Source organism: Anopheles ziemanni, chromosome X (assembly GCF_943734765.1).
Source record: "Anopheles ziemanni chromosome X, idAnoZiCoDA_A2_x.2, whole genome shotgun sequence".
Lineage (NCBI taxonomy): Eukaryota > Metazoa > Arthropoda > Insecta > Diptera > Culicidae > Anopheles > Anopheles ziemanni.
The window spans coordinates 6,687,738-6,714,788 of NC_080707.1; the positions used below are offsets into that span (position 1 = coordinate 6,687,738).

The 27,051-nt window shown below is 41.9% G+C and overlaps 1 protein-coding gene across 1 annotated transcript in view; it reads left to right on the plus strand.

The window, feature by feature from the left end:
• The first annotated feature begins 5,807 nt into the window (after positions 1-5,807).
• The window catches only part of LOC131290647 (potassium voltage-gated channel protein Shaker), a 33,808-nt gene continuing 12,564 nt past the window's right edge, over positions 5,808-27,051 (plus strand). Inside the window, exon 1 of the mRNA XM_058319809.1 lies at positions 5,808-6,049. Within this exon, the coding sequence (XP_058175792.1) occupies positions 5,925-6,049 (125 nt within the window). The 5' untranslated portion in view covers positions 5,808-5,924. The remainder of the gene's footprint in view (positions 6,050-27,051) is intronic.

The following is a 27,051-nucleotide window of genomic DNA, read 5'->3' on the forward strand; positions in this document are numbered from 1 at the left end:
TGTCTGTGTGTTGCTTGGAGTGTTGGGTTTGATTGTTTCATCAGCTTAGCTTAGCATAAGAATTCCTTTATTTACGTCCGAGCTGACAACTTCGATACCATCGCAGAACGATATTTAAGGATCACTGTTCCAAAATGTGCTTCCTTCTAGATCCTTTCTTTATCGTTTGCATTCGTTTTGCTTGACCATTCTCGATGTACCTGTTCTTTTTGCGGCTAGTAGTGTCGTGTTACGCTTTATTAAATTTTCCTCTACCGTTTCTTTCAATCACTGGAAAAGTAATATTCTTCTGACTTCGGAGACACATTAATTTGTTCTTTCTCCTTTCGATTGGCATTTTACGTAATTGTTTGATTAATGTGCTGAAAGAGATGGTTGGTGCAGTAAGTGGTCTTAACATGTTACCTTCTTGTTCACAAATATCCCTGGCTTCAAGCTTTATTTACTGGAGCAGGCAAGAATACTCTCAAAAGTTCCAACAAACCGGAACGCCCCCACGCAAAACCTTTTCACTGTTTACAATAAAAAGCAATAATTTTACCCGAGATCCTCTGCAAAATAAAACTAAAGAGGATCGGTGTAGAAAATGAGCTTCAACATTTGCTGTGAATCATTGCCACCGGGGGGGTTTTTTTTTCCCCCGCAGTGAGTGTCCCCTAATGCTAGGATATCGCTCTACTAAATAATATTGCTCGGCTAATCAATCAACCAAAGTGCCATAAAGCAGAAGCTAAAAGCGAACCGAACACTATGCAGCGTTGTTCAGGTCGCTAGCGTTATGTACAATCTTTTTTAATTATTTCGTCCCCCCCCTTTTCGACTGTGGTTCTTCAAAACCCCGGGCAACGTAACGACAAACCTGCGTATGATAAGTTCAATATCGTGAACACATTTTCAAACCTCTCATTCTACAGGATGTTCGCTAAGTTTCAATGAGTCGTAGTCTGAGAGTATATTGGGGAAATAGGAAAGTATGTGGATGAAATAGCTTGCTAAACGAGGTCTTATTTTCATATTGAACGACCTCAAAAGCATTTCAAAAAGATCACTAAAAGGAAGCAACGCATTTGGAGACCTTTAGACAGGTCACGATCGCCATTACCACCTTTACGCTCTAGGTGGAGGGCTTTTTCCCTCTTGTGTAAAATGTCGTTAATTTTTAATTTTTTTTTTAACTCTATTAGACAAACTGAATTTGAACACTCCGGGTCGGAGAATAAAAGTTCCGTCAATTTTTATCGATTTATCCCGGTTTTTGCGGGTCGTCGACAAACTTTGTTTTCTTGTGGCAATTACAAAGTTTTCGCTTTCGATTGGTTCCGTTCGAAGGTGAGATTGTTGTGTAACTTAATCCGAGGGGGGGGAGGTGGCTTTTACAACCAAGCCAAAGGGATTTTACCATACCGCAGCACCCTTTCTCCCCTCGTACGATTGCATTATACATACTCATATCCTTAAACCTTAGCATCCTCAATCAACCACATCAAACAACCGCGTCACGCCACGCTAGCAACTGACCACAACAAAACGAAAGCGCAGGCCAGGTAACCAAGGAGCAGCATGATGGTATTTCCTACGGGGTACGGCTTCTAAGGAATGTCGTGCACCTTTTAGAGCATCGGGTCAGCGAGTTCGATTACTTAAGCGCTGTGTTCACGTGTGCGGTTCGATGGTCAGGCTGCAAGACAGCTCCAGTTGGTTTCGTTCTGCAAGTCAGGATTATTCGGTGGCGATGGTGGCGAAAAGGCCCAGCCAATCGGCCCGCCTTGAGCGGTCGATAACGATGGTTTTTCAAACTCCAACGGAATCGGCTCAGTTTTGCGTGGCCACTAGTTTCGAACCGACCGACGTGCTGCTCGAACGATTGCGTTGGAAAAGTTGGATTTTTAGTCATTTGGAGTTGGATTTAGCAACCAGCTTCACCGGCCCACCGTGCGGGAACCAGTTGTGAATCCATCGTCAATCACAAAGCATCTTGTTTGTCAACAGTTTTTGACATTTAGGTACCGACGAGCGCGCTGGTAATTAACATGGCTCACTGCCAATCGGCACCGCGAGGCGACCAGGGAATCCGACACCGTCTATAATTAAATCGATTTACAACCCGTCGCTGTAAGTGTTGTGTACTGCGGCACGGTGGTACCACGCACACTCTGCTTACTGCACTGTGCCACCACGCACGGCCTCCGATGTGGCAGTTGCATGCAAACGGTGCCTCAACCAGAACCAACCTTCAACATTGGGCTCCCGATGCGGTGCTGTTGTGAACGGTGAAACAGTTAAACACAGTGCCATCGGCGTCCGGGTCCATCCCCAGCTCCGACATCCGCAACCGGAAGAATACGGTTAGCAGGAATTATCAAACGCTCCGAGCGAAAAGTGACCAATTTGACCCCTTTTTCTTTTGCGATTATCTTTTCAAATGGTTGAAACAAGAAATACGTTTTCCTAGATGCCGAACGTACTAAAAGTACGTAGTAAAACGATTTTAAACGATCTATACAAGATGCTTCTGATAAAGAAGCACACTTCCGAGCAACAAACCAAACCTTTGGAGCGGTCAATACTTGACCGATGTGTAAAAAGTCTGCCTTTGTTCAGTATATTAGCTGGCTATCTTTTGACGTGTGTGTGTGTGTGTGTGTGTTTTTTTTTTGTGCGCCTTTCAATCACTCCGCTAGTTTAGTCTTTTTCTAACTACTTACTCCGTAGTGTTGATTTAAGTGCAAACAAAATGCTACTTAATTCCTCAAACAAGGAAAACTATGAAGTGAAATATCCTACTGGTTTAGAAAAAACTACCTAAACGTACGTTATAGGTTTCATTTGTCATTTTTCGTTCTCATTTTTCAAACTTTTTTGGCACGAGCGCGCCCGAACAAAAACTGAAGTCGATATCTTCAGATGAGTGTGCGTCTTTCATCAACGGCCTAAATGTCGTCCACTCTTCGTTCGATTCACTTCACACTGCGTCGCAAGCAAACTGCGTCGAGGACGTGTTTGTGCCTTGGCGGCCGGATTGATGTTGGGTGGTCGTCGCATAAATATCATGCCCCATGGTTTCGAGCAGCGCATTAACATTGATTTCCCTCCCTTAAATGAATGAGTTTGTATCGCCGAAAAACTCACGAAAATTCAATTCCAAATACTTTTTTCAATACTCTTGCATCAAAACCCGTTTATGGCCCAACACACACGGCTTTGAAAACAATAAATTAGGTTGGATCCGCTCATTTGTCACTTGGCCCTTCGGTTTACCACGAACGTTCGGAGTATTTTCAAACTGCATGCACTGCATGTCACGTGCGCTTATTTGGTTAGGCGTGCGACCATGCGCAATAAGCGAATAAAATAACTAAATTTCCGACAGATTATTTCTAATCCCTGTTTTTTCTCAGTGACCTGCCACTCCATCTGAATCAAAAACCATTGTTACCGTCCAGTTTTTACTCTCTTTCACTGTCGTTTTCCCTGTTATTTCCCAAATTCTAAATTATCATCGTTTCATATGCAAGTTACATACTGGTTTATCTTTTCTGTATAGTTAATCGTAAACTGAAGCAATTTGGAAGATAGCTTACCTGTATGAGGAAACCTTTTTTATAATGTATGTTTCTTGGTTCATCCCTTTGAGAATATCAAGAAACAAACACGGTTCATGTTGAATTCTTAAAGTCAAGCCTAGGCTGTAAATATTTTAGTCAAAAATTTTGTAATTGCAAGCTTAGTTGTTGGAATCAAAAGGTCGCTTGGATTACAACTAAGACCTACTCGCGGACGGTTTAAAGTTCACGCTTAAGACCGTATTGACGCGTGTTTTAAAACATTATGTGGTGGATAGAAAACATTGTATTTCCTCCATTGTCACTCGAACTCTACAAGTATTTTATTTAATTTTCTTTGAAAACACGAGTTTCGACAATTTTAAAAATAGTGTTTCTACAAATGGCGCCAACGGGACTCGAACTACGAGCATCCGATGGAAAGCAAACGGTATGCGGTGAGGCAGTCGCTAGTGAATTCGAATCACCCCTTCGATGGGGGTGGGTATGCGACACAACTGGGAAATCGAACCGGGATTCCGAACAGCTCTATAGCTTCCATGGTGGGACAAAGGAGCTGTGGCGTGCGTTGTTTGTTGTAACAGTCCTGAACTGCTAAAACGGTCACCTGGGATGTGGACCCTTCCTTTCCGCACACACACGCTGGACTCCACCGCACCTCCCTTCCGCTGGGTTCTATTTCCAGAAATAAAGGACCGTTGTGGGGCTCGAATTTTCAGCCCATATAAAGAAATGGCGGTAGCTTCTGCCGCACTGTTGAAGTCTATTTTTGGACATGACTCGAGTGATTTTGATTGCGGGTGGTTGTTAAAAAAAAAAAAGAAAAAAAAAGCGCGGCGTTAATAACGCAACATAAATACTGGAGGCGCAGTCCATTTCTTCGCAGTTCGTGGATGTTCGTCGCAGCGTTTTTTTTTAATATTTTACACAAGAAGCCTCGCATCGATTTTGTTCCATCCAGTGGTACGTGCTGCTTTCGTACCCTGTTTGGAGTAATTAATCTACACAAAAAATGATTACTGGTATTTTCAACTTCTAAAACTGGTACACTTTAGGAACGTTTTACATGGTTTGAAATATAAAGTAAGAAACTATTCCGTATCGTTCCTCGTGCGTGCCTAGTTTGTCGGTACCGGGGAGTTCGTTTTATGCTCCTTTATTGTGGTATTACATATTACGCAGTTATTAAACCCGAGATGTGTGAGTTTATCGTTGAACGTCGCTAAAGACGTATTAGGTTTAGGCACGGCTATGGAAAGCACCCATAGACAAATGCAAAACGATGGCTGAAACGAAGGGATCCTCCGAACCAAATGTAATGCACGTTGCGAACACTGGAAGATCTCCTGCTTAACAATTGGTCACGTATGAATTCGCTGTGAAGATGTGGGTAGCAAAGGCTATTATAAATTATTCGTTACTTGGATGTGTGGAGAGATTGTGGAGGAAATCGTGAGTTCTGCGTTCGTTTGCTGGCTGGTTGGGATGTATCCCAAAGGTGGGAACAGAGGGATGGATTATTCATACCGACCAAGGACACCGTAAGAATGCCGGAGGCTGTATTAGAGAGTAGTTATGTGATCTGAAAATCTGTGACAATGAACAGATAGAAGAGTATTGGGAAGTAGCAGCGAACGACAAAAAAAAAAAACAATTCAAGCACAAAAATATTAATGAATGTTGGTAGATTTCCACCCCTTGTGACCTTCAAGTGACAGTATTAAAATTCATGTTTACATCTCTACACCAATACCAATTTCAGTGTTTTTCATGGATCAGCCTGCCCGCTTATTACGCATACCGACTTGTACCGCCACTGTAACTACACTCCGTCCAGGCCGTTCACCAAAGAGGACTGCACGGAATCGAGCTTCCAACGGTGATGACTTCTCCATGTACCTGTAAACTGCAGATCGTGTTCTTGCAAGACTGATACGATTGTCTGCACCATGTACAATTTCATGCTGGGCAAGCGAAGCACCACCAGCACTTGCCGGAACGAGACCAAAATCGATGTGCGAAACAAGTTGTAAAGTGCCTCGACTAGCGTTGTTTGATAGACTTAGCTTTTCTCGAGTGATGCCATGCGGATGTGACAGATGCCATTCCGGGGGAACAGTACGGAGCGCCGCCAACTCTTACGGTGTTATCCAGGCGTGTGTGTTTGCTGAAAACAGTGGGTGCATCCGGTAGCTTTTGCAAAAAAAAAACAAAAAAAAGGAAAAGAAAACAACACAAAACCACCTAGCTATCACTATTTACTGTCGCGAACTAAAACGGTGTTTAATAGACAAAACCAAAAGTGATTACCAAAGGTGTACTTTTTATCAAATACGCGTGTAAAGTGGAACGATTACAATAATGGCTGCCGTTGCCGGTCTGTACGGACTCGGCGATGACTCGCGCCATCAACGCCAGCGCAGGCAGCAAGCTCAACAGGCAAATCAGGAAAAAAATGACAAAACACCCGATGGGCTCAGCGAACCGTAAGCGCTTTTTCTTATTATCCTTCAAGTAGACTAGACTATGCACCAGATTGTGTTTCAATTACATATTTTTACCGATTTTCGTTTGGGCTCAATATTGTTGTCAACTTTTAGTGTATGCTGTTGCAATTCAATTGCAGTCAAATGTTATTGTTGTGGGTTTTTTTCATCACTGTCGTCCGATTCTAAACCTATTAGTTCTATAGATTCAGATACTTTCTGATTAACAAATATCTCGGCCAAATGAAAGCCGTCCAATAAACAAATTTCTCCAAAATAAGCAAACGAATCAAAATATTTGCGTTGCAATAGTTGCAGTGTAACTTGGCGTTGCTGATTACGTACATCGCGTAGCAAGAGGTGTTGTTGACGAAATATTTGAATTGTCCTATTTTAAAATTATTTCATAGTCGTAGAATTGACTTTTTTTATAATATTAGTATATATAACATGAAACTATTTCTGCTCGTGCAACTGATAAGATTTTGGTGACCGTTTAGCACAACGTTCAGTGTAAACACTCAGTGAAACGGTTTCTTTCTAGCATGGAAATTGGAAAACGGCTAGCATTACCGAAATTGTCCTGGTAGTGGGAACTCTATAAGCGGCTTACTATGATCAACGTTCGAACGTGCCAACAAGCGCTGCATATTCCTTGCAGTGAGGATGTTCAATCACGGTTGATATTAGAGACTTTGACCGTTTTAAGCTTCGGTACGAAAGGTCCATCTCTCTCTTTTTACTCCATCACGTTCCTGACTGTTGAACCGTGCAACGGTATTAGTATTGGTAGTTTCCGCAATTGAGTGTTTGCATGTCATGACCTAAAAGTGCATTTGTTAGAGCATTTGAAAGATCTGTTTTGGAATTGATCCGTTATAAATCCCGTTTATATTGTTTTTCATATTAATTACATCATTTAGAATATTGTTGAGAGTTTGTGAAGGATTGACCTACCTTCAGTCTACCAGGTACTGGGCGCCCCCATCAACGATCCGTTTACCGCTTACTAGGCGCCTCCATCAAGCTTACTGATTACCGCACACCAGGCGCCTCCATTAAGGCTTTTGAAAAGTTAAAATGAGGAAAAGCAGTATTACGTTTTTGGTGGTGCAAAATATTCGACTTCCCATTAATCGCAACATTTTGTAATACGTGCATCAGCTTTTTCACGGCATTAAAAATTAAATAAAAGTTGAACACACACTTACAAACACAGCCGAACCGCTTCTTTGTTTTCGCTACTTTGGGCCTCCTCTTTATGGCCATTAGCGGAGCAGCGAGCGGCGAAGGGGTGGGACGTGTTGTTTACGTGCAGTGCGACACGGGCCGTTTACCTGGAAATTGCTGCTGAACCAGGCATCAATTCATTTATAATGTGCCCCAAGAATGTGCAACATAAACGCGGAAAAATAGGTCACATTCATTGCGCCAACGACACTAATTCCGGTGGCGCCAGCAAGCAGACAGAACAGCTCATCGAACAATGCGCATTACCTACGCGTATCGAGTGACATTTTAACCCACCGGGCAGCATCGCACCCCGTTCGGGAAGTTGAAAGCTTGCTACCCGATCGGAAAAATACTGTCCAGTAGCCGATCTACGATGTGTTTTTAGTGAGATCGAGTGTACAATAAATAATAGGCCGAGAAAAGGCGCTAGGTTCGATATTGAGACAGTTGGATCAAGCTTCGAGACATTGTATTCCAGTGTCAAAAGCTGCATGATGTATGTAGAATGATAGAAATTTAGACTTCGATGAAATGACTGCGTGGAGAAGTAAAATCATATTATTCTGAGCAAAACCAAGGTAGGTTTTTTTTTGCAAATTTCCACAATTATGATTCATGAAAATATCCGTAGACACGTATGAAATTCATTAATTCAGCTAGTGTTATATTTCAATGCATGAAACACGACAGTTTTGGTAGTGAAGAATTAAAAGAATTTAAGTGTTACTAACCAACTAGCGTTTATTAATTTGTAATTGAAAATATTATAAAAACTTTAGGTGAATACATTATAAAACGGACGCACACGGTAAAATAAGAGTGTGCTTCTGAACCAGTTTGAACAATATGAAGCGCGTTTCCACATGCCACTGCACAATCGTTCAAATAGATCGCATCGGAAATCTTCAAAACTCGTGCGAAATCGGGAAGCTTCAAAGCTTCGTTTTCAAATTTATGTTATGCCATTTTGGCTTGGACTGTTTTGATAGTTTTTTTTTTAAATTCGCACAATCATTTGTAACTCTCTAATCTGTTTTAATGTTTCCGTGCTATTCCCAAAACTTCAGAAATGGAAAATGTTTTAAAACTATCCACGTTGGAAGCTTACTTGGACTAAATTGATTTTTCAAAGCTTTCCCTCTGAGCTTTTGTTGTCTTGCCGAGATGCTACACGGAAGCGTTCAAACGCGTATAGCGTGTGGTCTTCGCTCCACAGTGCATACATCCGCATTCATCGGCTGTCATTTCAGTGTACCCCAAATGTTATATCGACATGCATGCACGGATAACATCTATCGGCATGCGAGAACAACATGCAGTTTTACTTACGATGCAGTTTTTGACACGCACTTGGGTTTTTTAGTACGTAGAAATAACTTCAAAAGCAAAGATCTGCGTGTTGTTGTGCATATCATTTGGTTTATTTCATTCCAAAGATAACTTAAATAATGAAATTGATATTAATTACACTTTTTTTGACGTTAAGTACTTTTGAAACATAGTCAAGAGTGTTTTGAAGTTTGGTTTTATTCAATTTTATTATTCATTCTGTTTAATAGCGATGAAGTAGACATTTTGCTGTAGATATGTTGATGATGAAGAATACTTATTCGTGAATTTAAATCTAATTTTCTGCGTATACCTTGTAGAACTAGAGATGACTTTTATTTCCGTGAAAAAGAACAAGAGGAAGTTCCGATGCGAACGGAATGAACCACTTTTGCGCACGACCAAACAATTGAGGTCATGCCGAGATAGCGACGCCACTCGTCGCGGCTTGTCAAAATTCCGTATAAAACGTAAACAACATGTTAAAAGAAAAAGATGAACAAATGGCAGGACGCGTCGTTTAAAACGACGCTAGTGGCCCGTTGAGAGTCTACGCGGGTACAAAATGACGCAGCGTCTCTGTTCTCGGGCAGGTTCCCTTGCTGTACTCAATTTTTCTTGGCATTCATAACAGATACTTCTAAATGTGGTCATTTGAATGGTTGGATTGCCAAAAACCTTGCGCCGTTGAGCAAAAGAGTTCACAAATTGCTGAAAATTTTATACATACCTGGGAAGATACTTCAAACATACTTTATTTATCATGCAAACATGCTCTAGCATGTTTCATGAACAAAGTTATTTAACGTTTGATTTAAAAACTTCATTACAACTCAAGAGGTACTAGGCGTCTCCATCGTGGAAAGTGGCATCTTATAAAACGATACTCCAGTCTATGACTACAACTTCATTTTACAGTTCACTTTGTTTGTTTATTATATTAATTATTTGTTTTAAACAATATCACGCTTCAACTGTTAAGATCCGCTGCACCCCAAAAGGCCTGTTTATTTTCACGATGGAGGCGCCCAGTACCTCGCTGGAGTCGTCACGAAGACTAGAAATAAGAACTTGAATAATGAATGAGGTTAAATATGACTAATTTAAATGTTATTTCGAAGTTTATGGAAAGCTTTAGCAAATCATTTTTGATCATTTCACATTATTTTGTTTCTAAAACTGTTCGCACTCTGTGTAAACTGCTTGAAACTGTACGACTAAACTCTACGGTGGTAGATGTTGGGAGGGTTAGGCCTTCAATGTAACAGCGCTCCATGTCTTTGCTATACAGTAGACTCCCCATTATTCGCGACAAGATCCGCAATACTGATAGGAAATTTTTCTTAAAATTTTCCTTTACATCATTTTCTTTATAACGAAGCTACTGAGCTACCGTGTTAAAATGGGACGAACGTGAATAATCTGGAAGTACGCGAATAAATAGGAGTCTACTGTAGTTGCGGTAGGATTCGTCGGTTTGCGAATCACCATAGTTCGAACCTACAACTGCATGACAATCCACTGGAACGGCCATGATGAAGGTCAAGGTCTCTGTAATAAGAATTCTTTTTTCCCTAAATGAATGGAAATTTGTGGGTAGTTTCTTTTTAACTTAGTAGCAGTTCGTTGTTCTGCAGTCACATTATCATTTTGTGCATTCGTCAAACAAAATTAGAAAAAGAATATGACTTAAATAATTACCACCGTTCAGTTGGAAAAACCAAATTCATAAAGACGCAAAATTGAGCAAACGTCCGTGCACCATTTGCGAGGTTGTAGAAGAAACGGGACGCTCCGAAATGTGTGGCTGCTGGTGGAAGTAACGAAAGCCTCACACTGCAGGGCTTGTATTGCAGAGAAACGAATGCGAGAAGACGAATTGACAAGACTGTCGTATAATCGAAAACGAGCCTATATGCTCCAAAAAACAAAGTCAATTTTGATGCTGCTGCTGCTCCACCCTTGTCTGAGCCGCACTATATAAGCATATATTTGCGACTCACGGAGAGGGCACCGCTGCACGCAACTGATGCTCGCGAGAAGAAACCGAAGAGCGGGCGGTCGGTCGGAGAAAAACAGCATCGCGAGAGCAGCCAGGAGAGCTCGCAAATTTTAGAAATCGTAGTCGAGCTCGTCGCCGAACTCAGTTTGACTATTTGGAGCAATCCGCGTTTTCCCGAACGTCGTTCGCTTGCTAGATCTACCATCTTGCAGTTAAAATCCCGGGGTACCGTGGCATACAGGGCGCAAAGGCTCTAGGAAAAACTCGTCGACAGTGGCCGAAGTTGGCAGAAAGCGCTACAGATAGGCAGTTTGTTCGCGATTTGGTTGCGGTTTTTTTTTATTTCGGGGTGTATTGTTGGTTTGAGGCGAGGCCGACAGACCAACAATATTTGCCCCCAAGGAGTGTTTCGTGCGGTTTCGTCTCGGCAGACTCGGCCTCCTTCGCCTTTGACGGGCAGAATAGCAGTCAGCGGAGGGCCAAGCATCGTTCGTTGAATGCTAGTTGCAACCGTACCCGTTAAAAGTGAGCAACTGCACGCGTGTTAAATTGCTGGATATAGTATGCGCGCATAGTAGCAAAGTTCAATCGTCGCCTCGGCCAGTGAAAGAGGAGAAAGGTGAAAAAGAACGGTGATTTGGTGGTTTTTTGAAAGTTCGCCCCCCCCCCCCCCCACCCCGCCCCCCACGCCCCCCATTTGCAATGTTTTTCCGTGTTATGGCAGAGATGTTGATAAGTGTGGCTCAGAGTCCAAGCGAATGATTCCATTTATAATGTAAATTTAAAAAATACACACACAGCCTCGCGCACGCGTGCGCGCACGTGCACACATACACACTCAGCTGCATCACATCCGAACACCATCCGTTTGATGAAATGAAAACGAAAATTTTATTGTTTGCTTGCACGGGTTTTGCTGCGCGATTTTCGCAAAGGCAAGGCAAAAACCTCCTTTCGCGTTTGGGAAGGTGTGTGTGTGTGTGTGTGTGTGTGTGTGGGCGGCTCGTCGTGAGGGCTAAGCGCCCCCCAAAAAGTTTTGCCATACGACCCGGTGGCATGGCCAGAATCGCAAAGAGTACGATATTTGCCTCTAACCGATTTTTTTTTGTTTCATCGCCATCAAACCATGCGGAACCGAATACCCCTTATCCGTTTTGACATACCTCTATTTTTAAATTAGGGAAAGTACGTCGAGGAAGGAAAAATCCATAGCCTGTACCAGTTTTAAACGGCCGTCTGCAACCGAAAAAGTAACGGGTTGCACGACCAAGCAAGCGGCGTACGTCTCTCCTTTCCCGCTTGCGTTTACCTTTGCTACGCTACGCTCGACGTATTGGAAAAGCCATGTGAGGCAGCAATCGATTGTAAAAAGTGCATGCGAAATTAAGAAAAACAATCAACACACTGTTACAGGATTTTTTGGCACTGGAAGAAACCAGCTCCGAATGTATGCCCGCTTCGAGCAATCTGTAAAACGGTCGTGCGCAGGCGTCTGCGCTAGTGTGTTTGTATCTTTTTTTCCCCCCCCCCTTTTTATTCTTAGTGAGAAGACGTCTAGGTGGATTGTAAAAAAAAAAAAATTTGCAAAACTGTTAGGGGCAGCCTCTGATTGAGAAACCGTTCAAACAATTACAAAATACTGTTTTACCTCGAATTGCTTCCAACTTTCACAAACCTCCCACATACGCTTGCTTGCTCGATGCACGGTTTGTTGGTTTTTTTTTGTGTTTTGTTGTTTTGTTGGTTTTGCTAAAACAGCTAGCGTGTATAAATAAATAAATAAATAATTTGCCAACCAGAATCCATCGCCTTCCGTAACCTTGGCCCCATCGATCTCTTCTTCCCTTGTTTTTTTGTTTTTTCCTGGGTGTTCCTTTTTTCATGCAATTCGAGCTCAAATTGTATTTTTTCTCAATTGCCAAGTCACCTTTGCATGCGCCAAAAATAGAAAAACGAAAACATCTCAAAGCAAGTACAAAACTCGTCAACTAAATTAAATCAAATAGGTATATATAAATATATATACACACATATCGGCGCGCGCGTGTGTGTGTACACGTATGTACATACTAATACATGTGTGCATATAGTTGCTCGTATGGCGCTGTGCATTAACGTTTATAGTTTGAAACGTATTTCGATATACATCATAGATCGGAACGTACTGAATTCATGGCAAAAACTGTGCACGTTTAGCTCTGGCGTACACATTTTTTTTTTTTTTGCTCGGAAGACGGTGCTGTCGTGCACCTGATTGCTCGGAAAGAAAAAGATAATAACCCCCGCACACACACACACACGCACACACGCATACAGGGCCCAACAAAAAAAAAAAAAACTGCTAACCTCTTGCGTCAGGGCTGCGGCTTGACTCACGCTAGAAGAGAAAATGCGTTTCTCAGGACTGTCACGGTGTTTGTTGCAAAGAATTTTCCCTACTGCCACTGGTGCGCGTGCGCAGTCGTCGTGCGAGTGTAGGTGAAATTGGTGTAGTGCCGAAAAACACTCTCGAAAACTAAGTGATTGAGCGGTAGCGGTAGAGAAAATGCTTAGTACAATGTAAAGCTGCATTCGAAGGGCGAACAAAAAACAAAAAAAAAACAAAAAAACAAGGAAGAAGGTACGACAAAGGTGAAGAGCGCGCCCTGCGAGAAAAAAAAAGAAATCCCAATTGGGCAGATGAAAATCGCTCACGAAACGCAGCTGCAGATATGGGAAACGGACGGGCAGATAAACTATCGGTACATCAACGTAACGAGCAAGGTCAGCCTACAATCAAACGATTGCTCGCGTCGCGGTAGAAACGGGCATCAAACTTTCACCAAAGCAAACCTGCTTCAATCAAATGACGGAAATCTGTCCGCAAGAGACCGGCAACGTTAGTGAACTCTCGATCGTCCTCGATCTCGCACTCTCTCTCTCTCTGACTCTCTCTATTCATTCTCTTCTCCTCATCCTCTCTCACGCAATCTCTTTCTCTCTCTCTCTCTGCACAATATCTCTCGGGCTATCTCTCTCCCTCCTCTCTTTTTCTCTCTCACGCACACATACACACATACACATATTTAAACTCAGAGCATTTCGCCCTTGTAGTCATGTTTCGCAACGAAGGCAGTTGATAGTGGTGCCACTGATGCTGCGAAAAAAAAAAACACAAAGGTTCTTCTAGTGAACTGTGCATTATACTCTCTGCAATTAAAACACATTACTGTGCACATCAGTCATGCACCGTACAATTTTTATTTGCGCATGTGCTCACCCCTTCCCTCGGACGGCCTACCAAAATGTCCTACTATAAACAAAGTCTCTCTTTTTAAATAGAATGTTTCAGTATAAACAAAACGCAGCTAATTTCAACGCAGCATTTTGTATAGCGCAACGTTCATTCACTTTAAATGATCTGCAACTGGCGAGTTTCAGCTGTGCCTTTTTTGGGTTTTGGCCACCGGTTTCGAAATCGGGTCAAGGGTTCGAACCGCAATCGGTCCAGCGCATTGGAAAGTATGCCAAGCGCCGTATAAGGTTTGCTTCCGAGCTGGCAAACGACCCGGCAAACGAGTATGTCGAAGCGGTAGAGGGTCCGTAAGCAAGGAGGAGATCAGGCAGGGAAAATAAGAATGCCAAAGATAGCCATGAGGAAAGCATTGGAAAACCCATGTTTTGACATTCGAAAGTAAAACATGATTGTTTTAAAAAGTTGGAACAAATACACCTAATACACAGATTAACTTACAATAAACTTTTGTTAGCTAGAGGCAACGACGAACTAACAAGTTGGTTACTCCAAAAGAGATACTAGATTACCCGCACTTAACCTCACAACAAACTGTGTGTTCATTTCGAGGATCCAGAAGATAGTATGGCTCTGAAGAGGGTCGCGGACAGCATTGGCTCCACTTGCAGTTGAGCACGTCGCGATGACCTTCCCCGGTCATCTCCGGTATCTTCCCGGTTCTGCTGCACTCGGGCAAAGCCTCCGAGCTGTTGCTAGGCTCTTCCGACTTTAACAACGTTGGCTCATCCACCTTCGGATGAGTTCAAGATATAGGCACAGTTTCCTCAGGAGTTCATAGAGGTCGACGAAGAGGTCTAGTCCTTAGTGGAGTCACCTCCAACAAATCTAGATAGTTAAAATCTCTATGAAACCTGCTTGAAAAGTTGACTTTATGTTCAGCTGTCAAAATTAGTTGTATGTCAGAATGAACAGAAAACCCTAACCTAAGGTTGTACAATACTGAATCAAACAAACAATGAGTATCTACCGCCTTCGGAGCCAATCTCTAAGGAAGAAACATTGATAAGCCACTTATAGATAAGTGGTTTTCAATCAAAATTGTATGCAGGAAAACGATAAAATTAGCATTACCCGTTTTTTTGTGAAGTGTACATTTGCGAATATCCTCTAAGGGTCCTTTGCAGCCTCACTACTACATGCCAAACATCATATTGAAATGACCTTCCTTGGTGTGCCTACGACCTTTCTAACCTGCTTTTGATATTTACGTTAGTTCAGGCACGATTTCCTGTCTGTCTGACAGATACGAACGCACGGGATCTATTATGAAACTGCAGGGATGCGTTCCCCATTGTGAACGCGCACGCGCCCGCCATCTATGTGTACGTGTCTGCATGCACAAGCTGGATGCATGTATGTATGTGCGAAAGGATATATATGTATGAGGTTTTTCTATCAATTATCAAACACCTGGAGCAAAAGCGGGTTTTCGAAGGCAGACAGTTTGGCGCTTGGCTGTTCACTGTTGCGTTTTGCGGGTCCTCGGATCGAAGCCATCACCGTCATCGGCGGCCCTGCTTGGATTCGCGAGCTCCTTTTCTGACGGATGTGTTGGTGCTGTGCGGTGAAGCATTCATCGTGAATCCTAGACATTCGGAGAAAGTCGTTTACCCGTGCGACGCAGACACTGGGTTACGTCGGTTTGCTGCTATCTTCTATTAACGTCATGCGCGGTTTAAATGCCTGCTTGCTGAGAGAAACAGGCAATCGCAAGCACTTCGATGAGATACTTGATCTTTGACTCAGGCAAAAAGGCCTGCCAAATTTGCTACCTCGGACATGTGCCCTATTTTTTAAATTGTTTTCAATGTGTTGTGCGAGTTTTATGGCCAGTTCTACCAATGGTTCGAGAACACGAAAGCAACGTTAGGCAATATGCGCCCTTACGCAAAACATTAATCTCTTGCTGTCCATCCTACAAATACACATTACATTTTGACCCCCTTCTTCGTCTAATTTGACATAACGGCTGTTTTTGGTCATAAAAAGTTAGTCCTCTCATTCACCTTTGCCTTATTGTCTCTAATTACCTGTTTTGCTTTGTTTTACAAAGTGTTATTTATTATTATGTTGTGTTACTTTTTTTTCCTTTTCTTGTAAGAACAATTTCTGCAAACTTTTAACAACTCCACAGCATGAGGTTAAGATGTTTTGTTTGTTGTTTTCTTAACACCGGCAGGCGATAATGAGGAGGAACCAAAGTTGGTCCGTCTAAAGAAGGCCCCTAATGCCATAAATAGAAAGAGTTTTATTTTGTTCTCTCTGATTATCAGAGGTATTTATCAGCAGTTTTTTTTTGAACATACATGTAAATCCGGTTAATTCAAAAAAATCTTTACTGCTACTGTTGGAATGACAGCTTCGACATAAATGACAGCTGTCATGAGTGAGCAGGTTGCTCGCGTTGTAAAATTAGTAGACCATTATTGGTTTTAGCAGTGCGTTACAAAATTAAGAAGCTCTTGCATGGTTTATGACAAATCTAGAAAGCTCGAGAAGTTACTTATTATCTGACCAATACTGTAACAGACTGACGATTAACAACTATTCCAAATCTAGCTAATTCTTCCACCTCCCCCCCCCCCCTCCCCCCGCCACACTCCATTTCCAACTCTTACGGCGTTTTCCTCTCGAAAAGGTTTGCTTTGGTGTATTAGCTTACGGAGAGGATGTTGATTACTAATTTTGAGAAGCCGCGTTGCAGTGCGGTGGAAAAGCTTCTCTGCGTACTATCGAACAAAAAAGCGTCCCCCTAATGGCGAAAGTTGGGTTGATTGATGTGCCAAATGATCATGCCGTAGATGGTTTAATGGGCCTCAAAGCTCAAAAAGGGCGCAGTATATAAAGCTTAATCGCTACCGCAATCGGAATGGCTTGCGCTACACAGCGCTTGGAAAACTATGTTTGTTGGGGCAAAAAACAAAAAAAAACCTGTAATCCTACACTTAGGGATTTGTTCGTGGAAGCGAAATGAGCTGCGAACTGTTAGTAACGCAATTCATTGCTGCCGCTACTAAACATTGCAAACTTTCAGCTGTGTTGAATCAACTTCACGGTGCCATTTACTGTTTACCTCAACACTGGCCACCGCGTGGTCGTGGCGAATTTTGAAGTTTGATAATCGAAAGAGTTTTTAGGTTGAATCTCAGAGCGTATAAGAGGAGTTTTGCAATAGCCGCAAAGAAGTAAATAGCAAAAAATGTGTCTTTTTGTGGAAAAAAAAACCGAGTTAATGTAGGCTAAAGGGAGAGGAAGCAGATTGGAAGCGGAAAGGTGGATTGAGATGTATAGCGGGGCAAAATTTTATCGACCGCGAGCCAGTAATAAAACGCATGAGAGACGCATTATCAAAGGAAAAAAAAGGGGTTAGGAAAAAGAATACACATGCAGTTAATGGAAAAGAGAGTAAACGGAGAGAGAGAGAGAGAGAGGAAGAGACACAGAGAGGGAGAGGAATAAAGATAAGGAGAGAGAGAGAGAGAGTGAAAGGAAGAGAGATTTCGCTCTCGAACGGGCAAAGGATAACAGGGAGGATATAACATCGGGGGCATATAATCCCTCGCTAGTGGTAGTTGTAGCTATTTTGTGCAGTATCCTTTGCTAGTGTGGTACGCCAGCCTAGCGCAAGAATTTTGCACACAAACACATCCGCGGGAGAGCGAGGGACCTACCTCGGCAAAAGCATCGAGTCTCTATTGCTGTTGGGTAGGGCCATGCATTGCAACATTCATTGCGCTGTGAGGCGCAGGTTTTAGTTTTTCTTCTACAATACGTTGAATTTTTCCTCCCGCAAAGCTCGGGGTGCTCGCGACCAGCGTGTGTGTGCACAAGTGAACAAAGTACCGCAGCGGGCGCACGTATCGGTGAACTGGTAGCAAATTCGTTGTTTTGCGAAGGATAGGAAAGCACGGCGTGTCCAGCACGCCGTGTTCAGTTTTTGAGGAATATAAAATATTTCACAGGTATAAAGCAGTAGCATTGGCCCTCTAAGCTCATGAGCACGCGCACGCGCGCAAGTGTGTATGTGTGACTGGGTGCGTGTGTGTGTGTGTGTGTGGAAGTGTATGTGAGTTTGCGGATGTGTAGCAAAGACGCCTTTGATAACACCAAGGACATGTGAAACTTCAAAAGACAATTCAATCCTTCTCTTTTCGTTTGTTTTTTTTTTATTGCACTCGCTCGGCTTTTGCTACACACTGGATAAACACACTTTTTCCCCCACTTAAACCAGCATACATCTTTGGGTACGTCGTTCGTTACACGCACACCTGCGACAGTCGTCCCCTTTTGCCTGCGGCTAGGGCAATCGGGTTCTATTCTCATCCACTCCGCGTATCATTAGAAGTTGTTGTCAGGATCGAGTGTGTTCCTTCCTCGAACAGCTCGTTCGTTTTCCTAGGGCATAAGCGGAAAGTTAACAGAGTATTTGCAAATACTTGGTAGGCAAACAATCGAAGAGCGCCACAAAAGCACAAAAGGTGCTGATCACACCTTCCTTTTGCCATTTTCTGCTGTCACAATCACCATTCTGGTCTCACCACACTCGCTCTCTCTCTCTCTCCGCGCGAGCTCCAAGCTGGCGAGGTACATCCGGCTACATCATTCGCAGTGAATGCGGGGAGATGCCAAGCATGGATAGATGGTCTAGAGAGATACTTGCACCGCACACTGCAACGGTGTGGTGGTCAGAGGGTCGGCGTATGTCAAAGTGAGCTCGTTGTCCTCCGTGCCCCGGAAACACTGTTGTGCCCCGCTGTGCAGCCTGCCAAAACCGTGTTTTGTGGCCCATCTCCGCTTCGGCATCGGCAGCAGCCGGGAGGGGCAGATTGTGTACTGATTGCGTATGTGTGTGTGTGTGTGCGCGCGCGAGTTTGCTGTGGTGTATGTACAACTCGGTTGGTCCTGTGCTTTTCAGTATGCCCCCACCGACATAGCAACGTCGTTCTTAGCGCAAATAATGGCCAGCAAGGTTGAATCGAAGCCATCGGTTCCTAAGTGACAAGTAAAAAAGAAAAACAAGCAAAATGTTTGTGTATCGCTAACGTTCGTGTCTCGTTTGTTGGCCACAGTGTGTCGGAATTCTTGAGTTAGTAGGCACGTACCACTAGCTAGTACCACTTCGCCAGCCTCCTCCATGCAGCGCACAGGTTCGCCACCCGGGGCTCAAACCTGGAAGTGATGATGTTTCGTGGTGCCTCGTAGTGGTGGTGTTGGTGGTGGTCAGCAGCGAGTCAAATAATAATTGTCACTCTTTTCGACAGCGAAAGAAAAACCGCAAATGAAAAAAATGACGGAAGAAGTGTAAACGATAACGCACGTAGTCGCAAGAGTAGGCAGGAAGAAGAGATGCAGAGCAAGCTGCTACCGTTTCAACACGGGGCGAGTCTGACATACCATCTATCAACTCACTCAGCAGCCGCCAGCATCAGCAAATGCACAATCAAAAGCCTGTAACTCGCCTTTCCAGCGCCAGTGAAGGTGAATGCACGACTCGCACAACAACAAACGCGGCACGGGGCTCCGGTTCTTCTGCCCTCCCCGAAACGCCCTGCAGTGTGAAATACCGACCGCAGTAGAACCCAACTGAATCGATTTCCTGCTCCCCGGGGGGGAGGAGCGGTGGGCGGGAGAGTCCAAGCGGAAGTGTGCAAAAGTGTCAAAGTGTAACCAAACCACCCCCCCCCCCCTCCGTCGTCGTCGTCGTAGGTGTCCAAGCATCCGAAACAGAGAGTGTGTCCGTCTCCCAAGACAAAGAACGTGATCGTTGGTCCGATCTGGCCACCAGCAAGGTCGCCGAGTCGCCAAGTGTTTGGGGTGGTGTTAGATATACGCCAGTGTTCACAGAATTTGCAACCAGCCTCCGTACCCCACGTGTGTGTAACGCAGTGTGTGTGTGTTTTTGCGACCGTGTCCTGGCAATAGGTGTGGGCGCACATCCCTCAACGCTCACCATTTCACACCAGATCACCAACCCACCACTCTCTCTCTCTCCATTTCTCTCTCTCTCTCTCCTTCTCTCTCTCTCTCTCTCTCTCTGTCTCTCTCTGATCTTCTTCCATCCCTTCCACTATCCTTGCGATCTTTTACTCTCTCTCTCTCTCTCACTTTCTCTTTCTCTTCCCCTTTTCCTGCTTCTCACTACACTTACTCACACACGCGCGTGCGCGCACACTCACAGTACCACACGCATATATATATATTATAAATATATACTACAAATATGCATATATATATATATATATATAAAATGAAAGCAATGTATGTATATATATACATATTAGAAAACCTTCTCTTCCATGAACATTTATATACAACTAGACACACCTATACATGCCTACACAGTCTTGTACATATATATATACAGATCAATATACACAAACAGCTCCTGCGCGCGCGCAAGGTCATTATTCAACCAATGCACAAAACATACAACTCTTTGACTTTGATCTTATAAAGCTTTTATGTATATGTATATATATATCTATGCATATATGTGTGTATATACATACAGTTATATATACACGTATATACATAAATACATACCAACATGGATGTACAAATATTCTTGTGTATCGAAAGACGTTTGAAGTTTAGATCGATCTGACTATTAGTACATATATGTTGATATATACGTGTAAATGTGTATATGCGTATATGTATCTATATACTAATACCTGTGTATGTATATATATATTAACATATATACATTTATATATATGTTTTTATATATATACCCCACTTTTCACAAGCGTAACGCACCAGTCATCTTCGTGATTCTTTTTTTGCTGTCGCAGGCCACTTCAGCCAGTATTGTCAAGCCATTGGTTTCCTATTTAAATGCAAAACCATAATCTACCGCAAAGATAACGAAAAAACGCCGTGTAATTCGGCATCAACCATTTCTCCGATAGATTTTGTTGAGAAATGGGGCCTGACGCCAGTACTTGGGCCCAGACAAGAGCCAGTCAGTTGCGGTGAAAGCCAGACGAGTGGTCAGCCCCCTCTTCTTGCAGACAGGTAAATTTTCACCATTTGTGTTGTTTTTCTTTCTCCTTCTTCTTCCTAACTACGGGCAACCATCTTTGTTTTTTTTTGTTTTGAAAGGGGGATTCTTTTGGGGCTGCTGAGAGGAAGGCACGAAATGAAATGAGTTGTTTTGATCACCCCTTGAGTTGTTATTCTTATAATTTCCACTAAGCGAATGTCATTTGAAACCGTTTTGATGATAACAAGATGTTGTTTGCATGATAACACTTACTCAGTAAGCAATCAAATTCATTTGAATCTCGGTGAATCTCTTTCTATTAAAGATATCGATGAATATTCGATCGACTCTTAAACATTATGTTTTTTTTTGGCAATCAAAGCTTCGTCCTCAATCTTCCCAATGTGCTACTTGGCTGAAGATAGAATGTGAACGGTCATTCTGCCAGTACAAATTCAGCTAAACAAATGCAAAAGCATCCAGTCGGTAGTCCAAAGGTAGACAGTGCGACAATTGACAGTTGTTCAATCTGTAGCTTGTGTAGTTTTTCTTTCTCCGGGGACTCTTCGTACTCTTCTTCGTTGCGGGATTTGCAGCTAACCGATACTCAGAGGCGCTTTATTTGAGGAAATAATGGTGGTCACGCGGGTAAAATCGATCGCGCGAGCCCCAAATGCATGTATTTTAAGCTTTCATGCTTTCTGTCAAATTTTCCTCAGAACTTCTTCAACCGTCCTCGGTCAAGCTGACCGATAAAGACACTAGACTTTTATCGTTACGTTCGTGGATAGTCGGTGCTCTCGTACAGGGAAGCGATAAGTGCGATGTGTTATGCGCTTGTTATTTTGACTGGTCATTTGATATTATTGTTTCTTTGTTCAAGTTTTCCATTCCTTGATTCATTAAATTGTCCGATTCGGCGGATGGTTATGTCTGCATTGTCTAAACTCGCTCAATGCCCCTTAGAAATCGGTCTCGATGGGAAGAGAACCTCTCGCCTGATAGGGGAAACCAGGGACTGCAGGTTGTGTTTCCATCCACCATGACGTACATTCGCTGTCCACCTCATCAATCGTATTAGTTTTAAGTAAAACATTGTACACCATTCGAAATATGCGATGCGTGAGTCTTTTACTGGATTCGTACAGCACTTTAGTGCGAACTCAGCAGCTTTTAACGTAACGAGTCCACCTCATAGTACATCCATTCAGCACGCTGGCAGTGTGAAAAGGAAAACACAAGAAGTTTTACTTGTATTTCTTTTCAAATTAACAGTTGCACGTAATATGCTTGCAAATATGTGCCTTTGATTGGTTGGTGACTCTCACATACGGACACGACACCAGCGCATTCATAGTTTCGGACAGCAAATTTCAACGAAATGAACGAGTTATTAATCACTTTGACGCACTATAGTCGCTGTACCATCTGGCCCGAGATTAAAATTGAGGTCGATGTCGATTATCCGCTGCCAAAAGTTGTTTGAATGCTTGAACGTGCATGTTTACAAGAGTGTTTCGAAATCTCCACACAGCTTTTCCGTACGTTATTGTTCCATACAATATACTGTACGTTCGTGTGTATAACATCGCCTTTGTATAACACCATCCGAGTATTTTCGATCCGTTTTGCTTGAAACGAGTGTTTTGTTACAGTTCTTTTTTTTCATAATTATCTAAGGCATTTGACTAAACTACTTTGATTTAAAAGAAATGATTTTATCTCTCATGTTGTTTGCACAATGAATGCTTTCGGTCTGTTATGCGTTCCATCCATCGTCATTGAATAACAGTCATCTACTTCCAATCCATAAAGCTTTTGATTTCACGTTTTGGAGCAAAACATTTTATAAATATTTCACGCCCTCCATGAGTGCATTTGTTTGAAAAAAATACACGTAAAAAAAGGAAAAATTACATGTCAACTCTTCCACTGGCCGATATGTTCGCTATGTTTGAGAAAAATTTCATGCTTTTACCCAGATACACTAGCCTATACACTACTCTGACAGTATGGATGATGTGGAGGATAAGAAAGTGTGCAAGGCTTGTCAGATTTACCAATCAGCTCAACTGCTGGACACATTGGCGACATTACACAATTGTTACGATACAAACATCATGGTCCAATTCTTTGTCCCAGTTTTACTAGCGGATGTCGTTTTCACCTTCCTTGCGCCTCAGAACAACCTACGATAGGATTGTTTAGTGGGTTGTCCGGTGTCCTGCACTAAAGGAAGTGCTACTTGTGCTTTCGACCAAGAGCTTAAGATTTGAATTACGAGCATATGTTTAAAGTAATCAACACATTTTCTCATGCCAATCAACATAGAACTTTCCTGTAGCGGACCTTCCATTGTCGGCTTGGTTTTAACCGTTCGGATTTAAAAGAAAAAGAGTGGGAACAATTGTTGTTTGGTTTAGTGAAAGTGAAAGGTAAATTATTAGTTTTGCTACATTTGTACGAAAGTATCATCTAAAATTTTATGAACTTCATCGATACACGAGATATAATTCAGCTTAATGAGAGTAAATAATTATTTTATATCGATAGTAGGCTTGTCTATAGACAGCATCAAAACTTTACATGATTGTCGGTTGTAATAAAACTTAACGGTATTCTGTCGAGATAGCATTGTTGCGGAAATATGCTGGTCGTCGGCAACAATATTGATCATTTTACGAAGTTTTTATAGAACATTGTTTTGATATTCCAGCTAAGAAAATAATTATTACAGCCAAGAACATTATGCGGCCTTAACCAGAATAAGATTTGATCTCCGTTAAAAGCTTTATGCGCTTCAGGATAATATTCTATTGTGTGTGTTTTTGAACAAGTCACCAGAATCATGTCTAACCGTTTGAGATAAACTTCTTCTTCTAAGTAACTGTCAATGTGATTGTCCTATCAAGCAACCTTTGAGTGAAAAGTTGGATCAACTGAAAATCGTTTTACAGTTAGATAAGAGCTTATATCGACCGTACATTCCCATTTCAAGTTTTGCTCTACTCATTACCATGCTTCAGCGAAAACAACAAAATCAATTTAGGATAAGAAAAAACTCGTTTTTATTTTTCTTTGATTTGATTCTTAGTTTTAGGATTCGGTCAGTAAAATGTGGATTAATTCAAGCCGTGGATGCAACATTGCAATGAATGTTTCAAGTTGTGTTAGTACAAAGTGCTGTACTGAAAAGCAGTGTTGCTTTTCACAACTGAATAATACGTAAGTGAACGTTGATTTACATCGAATGATTCTTGAATTCTAACACGTTATTTATTAAAATTGCTTGAATTTTGCTGTTTAAGAAACTTAATCGCTGTATTTACAAGGCGTGTCCGTAAATCAAAGGCTCCTTCTGTTTGCATGGTAAACCATACTTTACTGCAAACAAACATTACTATTCCAAAACTCCTTAACTTTCATTGTTTTTTTTTTGTACGTAACCGTTGCGGGTACGTTTTTCTTCATCGATGGTTGGTAGGGCAGTCACTATTCCGATCTGTTGTTGCTTGCTCAAATTACAATTATTCTGGCTGGCTTCTGACACTCCACGATATGGGCTCAAATTCACAGATTTGTTGCACAAATTTCCACTATTCAATTCTCATCATGTGTACAAATGTTGAACGTTGTAGAGAAGAAAAGTGAATTTGACTGCCTGGCAAAATGAACATACATACTGTAAATACATAAAGAAACCATAATAGTAAATATAGAAAAACAAGTTGAAAAATTATATACTGACATGTAAAAAACAACGGTTGGACAAAAGTAAATGGTGCTCAACATAATCAATCTGTATCTAGAATATACACAGTGCAACCAACGTGCAATAAAAAAGCATATTTGTATAATAAACCAATGGTTAATTAGCCTGTTGTAGAGATATCATAAAAAAATCATTAAAGTGTTCAAATAATTTACTGAACGTTTCAAAACATTTTAAAGCAGCTTTACTGCAATTTTGACTGAAACCTTAGTAGCTGCAAGCGATTCAGTAACGAATGACGAAACAATAAAATGCTGGGGCCGAGAGAAAACCTCAGGGAAGAGAAAAATGGAAAAGGAAAGCAAACCTGTGTTCGCTGTGCACAATACAAATTGTTTTCCCAGTTGCCGCAAGGAGTTACCCAGCAAATGCAAACCCGTACCGTGTATAGTGCTTCTTTTTGTCAAAGTTTTCACGTTCTCGCAATCACAGTAAACAGGTCAAGTCTTACAGTAAAACTCAAAAAGACCATCACAATATATTAATGTAGAAATCAATGGCGTGGAGTCTATGAGCAGAGCGTGCTGGAAAGAACATAGCAAGATGAAGTGGTTAACAGAGGACGTCTTTTCTTTTGCTCCGGTCGGTGACGTTCTGGGAATTCTCGGAGAGTTTCCCAACCGTCATTCTTTGAAAATTCTTTCGGAAGCCTCAAACATGCGGTGCAACACAAGTTTTGCATCTTACGGCAAGGTTACTGAGCATCACACACAGTCTACCGAGTGTAGCTTTGGTGAAGGGGCTGATACAGCATCGCAGGAGACTTTAATTTACGGAAACGCCTCGTATTTACATTTGGAGCTATTTGGTAAACAACGCGATTGGGTTTGGCTTTAAAGGCACATTACGTACGTGGATTAAGCTAACAGGGTCAAAGTTCTTTAGGTTTATCTGGCTCCGTTACCTACACCAAACGAACCACCACTGTCCTATTTTATCGTATCAGCTGATTGTACTGTCGCGGCTATAGGACAACGCAACGCACGCTAAGGTTTTAGCTGGTCTATTGGTAAATGCATTGTAAGTCTACGAATGTTTCAATTAAACTGAAAGTCGCATTCAATTCAGAGATAATATATCTCCCAAATGACAGACAAAAGCATGCACTTCCTCCAAAAGCTACAGTATTTGGACGATTTTAATAGCTATCGTTAATACTTATGAAAAACTTATAAACTGGATTTCAGCAGGACACATTTTAAGCACACATTTTTAGCTAGAGCTGTATGTAGAAGCGAAATCATGTAGCATTAAGTGTGTGATAAACCCCCGTTTCTTTTACCACAGTAGCATATTGTAATTAAATTTGTGACACAAACATAAGAGTACAAACAACAGTGAATGGTACAGTAGTGTTGCAACATGTTTATATCTTCGCTTGATGGCTGCAGCATACCACACCATTTTTCAAATCACGCCCTAACTGTGCAAACGCCAGCTCGTACGAATTCGATTACGGATGGACAGCATGAACGTTTAGTTTACCCTTTTTATAGGTCAAATTGTTGTTGAAACTTGTACTAAAATGTGGCCAAAGTCTTACGTGTTCTGGTCTTGGTTTCCTAGTCTTGGAATACTCTTACATGGCTCAGAATATTTCATAAGCTGTGAGTTCCTAAAGCTGATATTTACAATAAAATGTACAGTGAGATACTCACAAAGCTAATCAAATTTGATTTGAACTACAATTTTTTGTTCAATTTTACAGTTTTTCAAACACTTCACTTTGTTTTATTTTGGAGGTATGAGCACTATACAATTATATTTGGACACATCTTTGATCCTACTATTATCTTTAGCAATACCATAGCTGGCAATGTCTGATGTTTGTCCAATAAATTATATAGAAGTATAAGATTCCAAATGGAACTGGGTCTGTACAATAAAATGTCTTCACCTAATCACGATTTGGTGTTGTTGAGCTGAAGTTCTACGTTTCCCAATAAGCAGAACCTACTATCTACCTACTTAAGAGATTTATACCAATTATAAGAGGAGGTACAACATTCAAAACTACATGGTCTTCGAGGTAAAACGAGTTGATGTTTTGAGAAACACCCTATGTGGCGGCTACTCGATGTCTATACATATTCTTCTCAATTCTGAACATGCGAACGTAAACAGTTACAATCCTGGATGAGCTAGAATGTTTGTTTCTCATCGATTCTATATTCTCTAACGTGTTTGAGTACCGAACTTGTTCGCTTTGTAATGGGACAAAGAAGAGGCATACGTTTTTAACATTGTTTTCAATTACAATTATATTATTTCTACCACTACTAACCAACATTCATGGTAAGTATTCGGAGGGCAAATTAAAATATGGGATGCTGGTTCATTATAGGTGGGAACGTGCAACGTGTATTCTTCTTACAAGGGGCTGGGT